General features: G+C 40.2%; 1 protein-coding gene across 2 annotated transcripts in view; it reads right to left on the reverse strand.

Moving 5' to 3' along the window:
• Positions 1-5,986: 5,986 nt before the first annotated feature.
• PRDM2 (PR/SET domain 2) overlaps positions 5,987-12,550 on the reverse strand; it is a 49,917-nt gene continuing 43,353 nt past the window's right edge. For both annotated transcript variants that reach the window (XM_031506655.2, XM_021542043.3), the window contains exons 7-8: positions 11,979-12,089; positions 5,987-11,107 (exon numbers count right to left, since the gene is read on the reverse strand). In XM_031506655.2, the coding sequence (XP_031362515.1) occupies positions 6,735-11,107; positions 11,979-12,089 (4,484 nt within the window). In that variant the 3' untranslated portion in view covers positions 5,987-6,734. The remainder of the gene's footprint in view (positions 11,108-11,978; positions 12,090-12,550) is intronic.

Raw genomic sequence — 12,550 nt, forward strand, 5'->3', positions numbered from 1 at the left:
AATTAAACAGATATATATATACATATATATACAAACAAAGTTCATGTTGCTGATTACATTGCTTCACTAACCACTTGAGCTTTGAATAAATTAGGAAAATGAAGCCGTTACCTATCTCTTAAGAAAAAGCTTCCCTCCAATTTGATGCCTGCTCAAGCTTCCCTTTGAGTTTGTTTTGCTGCCTGTATCTGAAAAATCCAGAAAGCAGGATTTCGGTAATCTCTTTCCAATGAAAAGTATGATCTACCAAAAAGTATGATCATACTTTTTGATCAGTATGTATTGTAAAGTATGATCATGCTCTAAAAGTATGATCTACCAAAACCATTTTTAAAGACTTACTAAGAGAAGTAAAGGTGCAGCAAATGAGAATGGAAAGTGATGAAATACGTGTGGGAAGCAGCACTCAGAGGTGACTCAATGGCTTCCTCTTTACTAAAGAGGGTCAGAGGTAGGTAGTGGTGCAGAGGCAGCACAGGACTCCTGGTCCTGTGTTCTGTCAGTAATTCTTGTGTAAGTCACTGGACCCATCCCCACTCTAACAATCTATTTGCATTTTAAACATCTAACCCTTGCTTGACTGGAACTGATGGGCACAAAGAGGCACCAACTCCTGCTGCAGTCTGTTACCTTAGTATTTATTTAATTCCAAAAATACTGTAAGACATTACTTACATTAAATTAAATTAACTATTTAAAAAGAAAAAACGTCCCAAAGCTTAGGAAATAGCAGCAACTCACATGGAAAAAAGATCCCTCTTCAGTAACATTCAATTCCCACTCTCATTTGATGTGTGCAATGGACCATTACCTATACACTTATACCATGCCTTATTTAAGAGTGTTTTATTTGCATCTTGCTGTGAAATACTTTCCTCACCATTCTTTTCTACTAGGAAGCTGCTATTTTTTACAGTTTAATTAAACAGATGTGGAAGTTCACCCGTCTCTCATCACAGACTTACCACAAAAGCTCAGCTCCAAACCAGCATGTGCTTGTTTATTGTTTATCTATTGTTTAGCTCCTTTTCATCATGAGCAGAACTACATCACCAAATCATCATGTGACTCATGCAGATCACATTCAGTAAATAAAAGCCAGAATTAGTATGTAAGGTCTTCTAAGTTCTCTTTTTAAGGTCATTCACAAGCTATTTGACTGTCTCTAGCAATTCAGCTCCTTGGCTAAACCCAACTCCAGTAAATACCTGGAGCTGAGCCCATAATTTTGGAAATGAAGTCACAAACCACAGCAAACGAAGTGACTGCTATTCCTATTTGCATTCAATATTGAACATTTAGACATCAAACTCTATTGACATCTCCCCAGAGAAAATCACCAGGAACCAAACTAGAATTTTAAATAACAGCCTTGCAATAGAAAATGCTGACAAACCAGAGAACCAGAACCAGCCCAGCCTGAATCCCCTTGGGCAGCTCCCTCCAGGCTGAGGAGCTTGCAGAGGGGCCTGGCTGCATCCCCTGGATTGCCTCGAACGCCTAGGACTGAACACAGCTCACACAGTTGCTGCCACAAGGTGGTTCCCATGCCTTCCAGCACACTGAAAAAGGGAAAACAGAAAAAGGTAAACACAAGCTGTCAGATCTCCCTCTCCACAACTCCAGCATGGCTGTTTTTATTAAACAGACACTCATTTGATCTCACCCAGCGTGTCACTTGGTCTCTGTAAACAGGACAAGTTTAATTGTTTTCATTGCCTGTCTGGATGCATTTCAAGACGTGTCAGCACTTTGTGGGCTACGTTACAGCTTTATTGTTGCTTCAGATCCTACAGAGACGGCTAGAGAAAAGCCAGAGAAATTCAATTATGCAGATGAGATGCAATAGCAATAGTTACTATGAAAGCTGCACATTTCTCTTTGTGATGAGTCACCTATTTAGGACTAAAACTCTTTGATGATCATTTCTCATTTGGAGATCTCCATCACCCAGCAATTCCCTGATCAACTGGAGAACACAGGTGAACAGCTCAGTGTGGCACATCCTCGGGACCAACAGGATTTAACATCACAGCAGAGAAACCTCATATAAAATGGCAAGAGGATTTCTGCTATGACATTAGAGAATGAGGCTGGTTTACTCACCATCAGTTCACTGCTAGACATGGTTAATAAATCCTTACAAGGTGACTGAAATACTGCAGCAAGAGCAAACAACAAGTGGTATTTCCTTTGTCAGTAAAGGATTGGAAACAATGAACCAAGTTTATGTCCCATCCTCAGCAATCTCAAAACTGTGAGTTTTCACTTTTTTTCATGTTTCCTTTTTCTTATAAAACCTCCAAATACAACAGTGGGTATGGAAAACAATGTTTTCCCCTGGGTAAATACAGTAAAACCTAATCAAGACTGAAAACCTTCAGTGCAGCTTCCTCCCACCTCCTTGGTTTAACTGCTGTTGTAAGTAGACCAAGGATTCACCTCTTCCATTGTGGTGCAAACCCCAAACTGCACTGAGTACAAAAACACTCCATGAACCATGTTGGAACCTCTGCATCATTCCACCAGATCTTCCCCCATCAGGTAAAATTCAGGGAAATGTTGTAGACAGAACATGTTCAAGGAATAATATCCCACGTGAAAAAATAAACTGGAGTTCTTACCAAAAAGTCATACTCACACAGAAGCATTAATTTGAACAGACAACTACATAAAATAGTAACTTACTTCTGGATTAGTTGGAAGCATGTGAAGGAACCGACTGCTATAATGCTGCTTAACCTTGTCAATGTTAAATTATTCCACCCCACTGCCACACTAATATGGGCACAGATGCTTCCAGTTCCACTGCAAGAGGCAGAACACACATCTTGGTTGTGGAATACATAATTCCAAAATTCTCAAGAGCCAAAAAAAAACCCTTTGCATGTATTTTTATTACTGGACTATTTAAAAAGTGTAAAGCATATAAAAATAGAAAACTATAATATCAGAAAACCACAAAACAATAGTATCAGGAGTTGAAATAGTGTTTGTAATTTTAATTTAAATAATTTAAATTTATTAGCTGTGTTCATAATTCAAATCTAAAATCCTCAGGCTAAGTACAAAGTGGCCAATTGGTATAAATTCATGTCACTGAACCAGGGGGACACAACTGAAGGATACAAGCACATTTAGCTCCTCCTAGATGAACACTGTTTCATTGTTCCTGGCACATCTGCACCCCACACAAAAGGCAAGTTTCCCCCAAGTTTTTAAAAAGTTTACTTTATTGGTCTTAGAAAACGTGTCAGGATATTTCCATCACAGTATTTCCATCTGGTTGGTCATTAAGTGCTTGCAACACCACGGACTTGTACCCTCAACTGCAACTTAGAGCACAGGATGGATGGCACGTGGAGGAGAAAATCCCTCTTCAGCTGCTGACCTGCATTTACAGCCCTCCAGCAAAGCTACAGCATTCAAAAGCAAGGACAACCCCACTTTTTATGTCAAATTGCAATTTTTAATGTTGTCATTAGAATAATCTTTATATCACTCTCCAATAGAAGAAACAATAAACCTAACAGCAAACTTTAATACAGGAACATGCTCCAAGATTAACAACCCAAAATGAAAACAAAATGAAATTAATGTAAAATGTAAATCACATATAGTACAATTGAAGTGTCCAAAACAATTTAAATAATTTTAAATATTTTATTTTCTTAAACTTGCTACAAATGCTTTATACAATATTTCAACATAAAGTCCCCATAACAGAAATGTAACAAAATGGGAATGATAGTGAAAGTGAAAGTTAAAGTGGCACAAATTCACCAAACAAGTATTAAACTACAAATTTCAAAGAGGTAGATTACTTTTTAAGAACAAAAAATAAAAGGGGTGTCTGTATAAAGAAAACTAGTCACTTCCCATCCATTCTTGTCATTAATCGTGAAAGTTCTATGAACACGTGACAAACAGTATTTCCATAAAAAGCTGTTATGAACAATAAACCAATTCATTGTCTTAAATTAGAGGCATACAACCTTTTAGAATAATTATATATTTCATTTTCAAAATATGCAGGTCTGCAGCCCTGCTCTAGCCTTCTTATCCATAAAAAGATACACTGCATCCATTATATATCTGGTGTTTAGAAATTCATCACTGCTATATAAAGTTTTATTTGCATGTGTAAATAAGCACTTGGAAAATCCATAAAACATCCAAATCAGGCTTTTTTCCACTGTATACTGGACATCTAAAAGACTCAGAAAGTGAGGAGAAGGTGGGAAGGTAATTCTGCCGTGCTAGTTGGCCTCTAGTGACTCATTTAGACAAAAGGCTTTAAGAGACCCAATACATGGCAAAAATACTCAGAGTGCAGCAACTGTTGGCCCTGACTTCTGCTGATTTCTGGCCAGGCTGAAGGAACCTGCTTTGCCAAGCACAGAAACTGAACTTCCCAACGCCATCCACAAAGGTGCAGACAAAGTCAAGAGCAAAAGATTTGGTTCACTTAATCCCACTGATTCTTCTGCTGATTTCCTGTGGGGTTTTATTTGTGTTTAACAGTACTCTTTGCTTTAATCTGAATCATCCTGTGTGCCAAGCACAAAGTAAGAAAATCTAGGCCCGACACTGAGCATGAGCAAGAAGCCTGCAGGCAATTTTATGGTTGTGACTCAGCTCCTGTGAGTTTCACAAGCTTGGATTTCACATCCCTTGGCGTACTGCTTATCCTAAGATGAGCATGCAACAGCTCTACCATGGCATTAAGGGATTTTTTTGTTTTGTTTTTACAAGAGATTCCTAGAAAATAGAAATTAACAAAAAAAAAAAAAAACAACAAAACAAAAACTGAAGATAAATGACAAAACAACTTGTGAACAAGTATGTTTACACAGAAAAACAGAAAGGTGAAAAACAAATTGGCAGACAAATATACATGAAGCAAGTCTTGAAAAAATATTAAGATTTCCTGGGGGAAAAAAAAAAAATCAAAACCCAATAGTGCCTACATTGAGGAGAACCAAAGCTGAACTGTGCTGATATTAGTGTATGAAGGAGAAAAATTCTTCACACTGTATAATTGATGTAAAAAGAATTTGAGTAGACAATCTAGATTTATAAAGTTACTTCAGAGACAATAAGAATTCCCTGGTGTAACCGTTTGTTAAACCGATAAAGACTCCAAGCAGCCAAAGTAAACCGAAATATTTGAGCCAGCCAAGGAAACCTTGCCCCAGGTCAATTGTTATTTCCCCAAATACAACTCAACAATTCCCATATGCACCCATTTCCAAGTACTTGGTTACTTTGCCTAAGGTCAAATGATTCATTTAGATGGAAAGATGTGGTGTTTTGGCTTCTTTTTCTACTGATCTGTTCTGGCACCATTTCAATATAGTTTCACACATAACTAAGAGAGCAGCTGATGAGAATTAACACGAAGATGTTTATGTCCCAAGGGAACAGGCCTGGTAGGCATTTCTTGTTCCTAAAAGGCATTTTTACACCATTAGTCTCCAAATTCCAATAACATTTTTCTCCTTCAACATATCCTAATTTGGGTATGGATTGTTTTAAGTCAAATTCCCCCCCAGCACTTGGGAATAATTCTGCTATATTGAACACCTTTACTTTAAAAAGTATTTCCTCGCTATTTGCACCTCAGAGATCTTCACTGTAAGACACACAAGCTGTGAACAGTTTGGATTTTGACAATGAACAGATCTTGCTCTACTTGTTCTGACAGAGGGTGCCAGTTCCTCCCCCTCCTCCTCTAGTAATGACTTCGATTAAAAAACCCTTCCCTTGGCCCTAAATCTGGTGTTAATCACAGCCAGGCGCTGCAATTACCAACCCCAAAAGAACTCTTAATTACCAGTGAGCTTTGTGAAAGTTCCTCAGCAAATCAGAGCCTGTTTCCAAGAAAAACAGGGCAGGAGCAAGGTAACAAAGGTTATAAACACTGTGCAAAATATACTATTGATTTGAGAGACTACATGAAGACGTAAATCGGGACTCAGGCACGTAGATTAAGATTTTTATTTATTTATTGAAGGATTACCCTTTCTTGTGATTAAAATGCTTCTTCTCAAAAAGAAATAGAACTTTAATTATAAAGTTTTATAGTGAAACATAAAAAGCATGATACTTCTAACAAATTTACATGTTCATGTAACTTTTCTTACATGTCTATTTCCCTTATATTAAGTATTTTACGATCTCAGTCCGTATGCACATACATTTTTGAAGTATTTGGTCATGGTTTGTTTCTTTCATATATATATATATATATGCAGAGAATGCTTTTTATTACAAACCAAAGCAAGTCATTTTAGTGAGTAAAGAATGCAGTCATGTTTTTTAACTTAGTGAACCACCATAAATAAATCTAGAATCATTCTGGGCTACCTTAGATGTCAGATACCAAATACAAGGTCAGTGTCTTCAATAACAATGAGTTTAATGACATTAAGTTTATTCCCACTCAGGTATTGACATTTTTTTCCAGAGTTTTCAATTCAGTTTATAATTAAAGACATTCTCTATACAAACCGTGTATATTTCATGACATGACAAAATGCATCAAGTATGTACATCATACCTCAGCATCAGTAAGCTGCTCATCCATGTTTTAGGAAATGCAACTTCTTTTTTTATTTAAGCATGACAAACTCAAAAAAAAAAAAGGAAAGAAAAAAAAAAAAAAAAAAAAGACTGGCAGGCAAAACAGCAAGCAACGTGTTCCTGGGTTGTTTCAACTTCAAATTAAATGCTTACCTGAAATCTTTCAGTTCTTGCTTTGTACTGCTTTCATCTCTTTTGTTTTCTGCTGCTTCTGCATTTGCTGCCTGCTGCAGACTCCGTGTGATTGGTCCTCCAATCCTCTCTCTAGATTTTACACTGAACCTGTCTGCCTTTTTCTTACTCGCCACAGCAGATTTACTTGGCAAAACAGCTTTATTATTCCTCTGTATTCTGACGTGCAATTTCCGCGACGCTTTGCTGGAGATTCCAGAAGAATTGTTCTTAGAAACCACCTTAGTTTTTTTCCCATCAACATGGGACATTTTAGACACTCTTACAGGACTAGAGTTCCTCAATGATGAAGATGAATTTGGCTTTTTAGATCGCATGGAAGGTACAAATTTAACGTTTTGTTTGGACTTGAAGGAGGCAGAGGGGAGCTGGAGCTGTGCAGGTCCTGAGGTTCGTGCTCTCGTCTTGCCCAGATGAGGCTGAGTGCTCTGCATTTTGATTTCTGCATCTGCTGTTCGCCTGCGCTGGTTGCTGCCTTTGTCACTGTTGGCAGGTGAAGAAGCTGCACTTTTTTTGGAAGAATTCTTTTTGGAGGAAGGAGAGATGGGTTTTTTGGGGCAGCTGTATGATGCATGTTTGTTCAAACTCCCAATGTAAGTGAACTCTCTGTTACAGTAGGGGCAGATGTGAGAGTCCGTCTCAGATGGGTTATTTTTCAGTTCTGCCTTCTGCTGGGCAGATTTCTTTTTTTGCAGGATAGCTTTCTGTACAAGCTGGTTTTTCTTTTTCAATGCACTTATTTTTAGTTTATTGGAGGACATTTTGCTAATCTCAACATTGAAATTGAGTCTTTTAGGCTGACCCATTCGTCTGAAGGCATTCTTCCCAGGCCCAGCAATAACCACCACACCATTCTTAGGCTGCACTGTCTGTTTGAGGGGTACTGGATTTTTTTTAGGTGTGTACCTCTTTTTATCACTAGCAGATGCACAAGCCAGTATGTGTTTGTGTAACTCAGGCATGTTATCAACACTTTTTCCACATTTTGTGCATCGAATGGCAGTAGTAAAAGTCTGTGGGATATTATGGGTTGTGAAGTTTGTTGCAGTAACTCCAATACCCATAGGATTACGATGGTGATACTGGAACGGAGGTGGTTTAAAGCTTGGGTAGTGTTGATTGAGACCCATACGAACATCTGGATCTTTAGATTTCACTCCAGAAGCCATTATTTTTATAGTAGTATAAAGCTCTTCAGAAGAATCATTTAGATCTTCATCTTCCTCCTCTTTCGAAGGTTCCAAAGAATCTTCTGGCAGGTTCTGCATGTGCTCTACGTTCGCCTTACTGGGGTCAGTAAAATTCTGGGGTCTCAAAGTCCCACTTTCAAACTCATGATGTGTGCACTCTTTGTCTGGATGGAGATCCCGTTGATGCTGTTGCAAATTGCACAAAAAAGCAAATTCCTTTTTACATACTGAACAAACAAAGATATTCCCTACTCCATGAAGCAGAAAGCGATGTTCTGACAAGTCTGTTTTATCCCTAAAAAGCTGTACACAGAATTCACATTTGAAGGGCCATTCTTCAGCATGAATGGATAAATGCTTTGTTAGGTCTTTAATGGAAAGAAAAGGTGATTCGCAGACATTGCACACAAAGCTCTTGTTGAACGTTTCCTGCACCACTCCTGATTCACTTGAAGTCTGAGCATCTTCTCTCACTTTCTGCTGCTCGCTTTCAGCTTCTTCCTGTTTTATTATCGGGAGAGAACTTTCAAGGTTATCAGCAGAGGAAACAACAGAAGAAACTACAGAAAGAGGAGGTGGAGATGGAGACGATGAGGAAGAAGAGGATGAGAAAGAGGAGGAAGAGGAGGAAGAAGATGAGGAAGACAGCGTAGGGGGGCCAGGTGAAGCAGCAGAAATAAGAGGTTCGACAGAAGGGACAGGGGATGGAGAAGGAGAAACCGTAGGTGAAAGAACTGGTAGCGGGGACTGGGTAGTAGTGTTGGAGAGTGGCGAGGGACAGGAGGAAGTGTTGGTGGCACTGGCAGAGACATCTGGAATCGGTAAGGGCATCGTCGGGAGCAGAGGGGGCGGTGAGGTGGCCGCTGTCAGCACGGGCAGGCAGGGCGGCGGGGACGGGGGGTTGGTGGGCGTTAGCAGCGGGGGCAGCTGGCACGCGGCAGGCGCCGCCGCCGCCTGTGGCACGGGGGAAGCGGAGGAGCCGAGGGGCCGAGCGCCAGAGGGAGGCGACGCCGAGAGCGCGGGATCCACGTCGGGCTCTGCCTGAGGCTCCAGGGCCTTGCTGGGGCTGGCGGCGCTGTCCGTGCCCACGGCGCTGTCCGGGGCTGCTTCCGTCCCGTTGTACTCGTTCAGCAGAACCTTCTGCAACATGCAAGTGGTGGGTTTCTTCTTCTTGACACCGCTACACGTTGGATGTGTGGAGTTTTCTTTGTATTCCCTAATTTCAGCATCACTGCAAGGCTTCTTATGCACACTTAGATCTAAAACAGATTCCCAGGGAACCTGAGTCTTGCTTTTGGCATCAGACCTTTGTTTCATACCACTGGACAAATCCAATGGCTGCTGGTTGCACACATTGCCAAAAGTTGGAGCTGCTGTCCAGTCTTTTGATATTTTATATTCTTCAAAGCAAAGAGGGCTCAAAGTCTCTTTGTCCTCCCTTCCACTCAAGCTCCAAGCAGGTGAGTTGCTGTGGCTTTCTAACTTTGGCATTTTTGAACTCCGAACATTATCATTCCACACAGTTTTTCCCTCACCTGATTTGACAAAGTCTCGAAGCACTGGACTGTGCTGTGGAGAACTGGGAGGAGAGCTGGTCCTTCTTTTAAACCTGCTGGATACTGGAGGCAAAACAGACGATGATGTAACAGAAGGTCCTATTTTAGGGATTTCACTTGATGGAGTTATCTTCTTATTGTCCTGTGTCTGAAGAAGCTGCTTTAATTTTGATGACAAATAAACCCCTTTTTCTTTATGAAAAGGTAAGCTTTCTGTTGAAATGCTAAGAGGAAGATTTAAAGAACTAGTAGGAGTTATAGGTTCTGGGTCTATTTCAGTTTTTATTTTTGGTACAAGAGGAGGGCTGGCAGTTCTTCTCTTTTTGGATTCACTGCTCCCACTGCTAGAGGGTTCCTTAGGAGATTCATTCACATGTGTTTGTGTAACCTTTAAATTTGTGGAAATTTCCACTGTGACTGGACTGATTATACAATTCAATCCATACAAATCTGCAGAGTTGGACTCCATCTGAATCACATCACAATTGCTAGTGCTGCTGTTGGACTGAATTTTACCATCAATGTAGTAGTTTAAATTCTCAGAGATATTGCTGGATATATCCATAAGGTAAACATCATCTCCTTCGCCTTCCTCTTCTATTTCTGTGCTTGCTATGTACACACTCTGGACTGCTGGGGCTGGCTCTGTTGGGAGAGGTGGCTCTTCAGTAAAGAACCCTTTTCTTCTGACACCTTTGGGAATAAGATGACGCTCGTGAACCCTACGCTGATGCCTCCGCATGTTGGTGTGAGTACCAAAAACCTTTTTGCAATATTTGCATGGATGCAATTCTTTGGGCTCCTTGTTTTCCTCAGCAAACGCAGAGTTTGACATCTCCTGGGAAACTTTCTCAGAATCCAAGGCAACAGAGTCTTGCACAAGATTGGAAACATTCAGGTCATCTTTAAGACCATCATCCACAATCACCTGGTTATCAGCAACGTTATCCAGGTGTTGTGACGAGGTCAGTGTCAGGAATGGTTTCCTTTTCGGGCCGGCCTCGTGGCGCCGCTCGTGCCTCCGCCTGTTGATTTGAGTGCCGAAGGCTTTCCCGCAGTATCGACACTTGAACGCGTGGTTCAGGGTGGATATGTGGATGTGCATGTGGCGCTCAAGTCCTTGCTTTGTTGTAAACTTCCTCTCACAATGCTGGCAAGGAAACATGAATGTTTCCTGAACATCACCGTTGGATTCCCCCTCTGCTTTTGGAATTTTCACCACGAGTTTTTTCTTTGGAGAGCTCTCTGGAGATTCCTCTGATGTGCTCTTTTGTTCTTCCATGGAGTCCAACTTTTCCTCACATATCAAAGGCATTTCAGCATTTTCTTTAGGCATATTGGTATCTTCTATCTCCTCTTCATCTTCCTCTTCTTCATCCTCCTCTTCATCATCCTCTAAATCATCTGATGCACAGTTTATTGCTTCTCCTTGTTTGTCTTCAGTTGCCACTTGTGTTTCGTTGGTTGGACTGGGGATCATCAGCTTTGGAAGTACATCTTGATTTACCATTTCCTGAATCACAGCTGTTTGTTCCAGAGACAGCACAGCAGAAACAGAAGGCATTTCATCTTCCTCTTTATGAGCTGGAACACAAGAGTGCAATAAAGAAAAGCATGAGATATTTTTACCAAAACATGTCAGGATATGTTACACCTTTCTTCTCCTTTCTTCCTCTAGCACAACATATTCCATGTTCCTGACCCAAGACAATATCACCACTTCTCATTTATTTACTCATGTGGATGGATGTTTTCCTGCATGCAAGTCCTACCTATCTGTTCTCTTTTTCCATTGCTGAAAAAATAAGGCCAGGTTGGATGGGGCTCTGAACAACCTTGTCTAGTGAAAGTTGTCCCTGTCCATGGCAGGGGACTGGAAGAAGATAAGTTTTAAGGTCCTTTCCAGCCCAAAATATGCTGTGATTCTACAATGGTTCTAGGAAAACACCTTTGCTGCCAATCCCCACAATGTTGCCTAAGTGGGTACATTATAGAGCAAAAAATCCTTCTCCATTCCTTAGCTGGGCCATTCCTTACCTGAACAGTGCAAGCAGAAGGGACAACAGAGGGAGGGAATGGAAGAGTTATGGGTCAAAAGAATTTATTCTGTATTTTTCCCCCTTGGTACAGACTTTGTTAATTAGCAATAAATAATGACCATGAAACTAAGCTCCAAAGACACTAGAATAAGGATTTTGCTCTGTTATTTTCCTCTAAGGAGTTTGGGTTTATGTCTAAATTTTGCAGCACATTAGTTTTTCCTGTGGTCAGAGTTGTATGTTTAATGACATGGTCCTAATAGCCAAGTTCCTAAGTAGTAAAACAGTTGGGGTAAGTGATACAAACATGTTCACTTTGCTACAGAAAGAGAACCTGTTAATGTACTAAACATGACAAGCATCCTTTGATTCAGAAAGATAAATAGAAGGAAAAAGTAAGACGTTTGAGAAGTCACCTTCTTTAGAATCCCTCATATCTGCAGAAGTAGAATCCAAATCAGTCTTTTTCTGTTTTGTTTCTGCTGCCTTCTTTCCCTTGTTTTTACCTTCTTGAGTCTTCTTCTTTCCTAGTGGGAAAAAAGCATTTATTATTTCTGCTTAACAATTTTTATTTGTCATAGATGAGTGGCAGATTTAAACCCTCAGCTTTGGAGTGCAACAAACTCCTGTAGAGACCCTGCTTTCCTGAGGAGTACAAATGATTGATTAGGAGAGCAGACAGCATTCATGTAAAAAAATTCTGACACTGAAATACTTTCCTCACTTTCAAAGCAAGAACAAACTACCTGTCCTGGGTTAAGCAGCTCACATCATGCAGTTACCCCATGCCTTAATATGGCCACTAAATTCCTGTATCTCGCAGAAGTATATGGAAAATAGAAAACTTCTTTATATACTATTAATCCTAATGTTAATTGGAAGATCTTACAAAACAGAAACCCACTGAGGTTTACTCTAGTTGTAGAAACATTTTGAATGATGAGGAGAGTTAGGATAAAAACAATGAAGTAAGAACATCATGAGAAGA

This window comes from Lonchura striata, chromosome 24, assembly GCF_046129695.1.
Source record: "Lonchura striata isolate bLonStr1 chromosome 24, bLonStr1.mat, whole genome shotgun sequence".
NCBI lineage: Eukaryota > Metazoa > Chordata > Aves > Passeriformes > Estrildidae > Lonchura > Lonchura striata.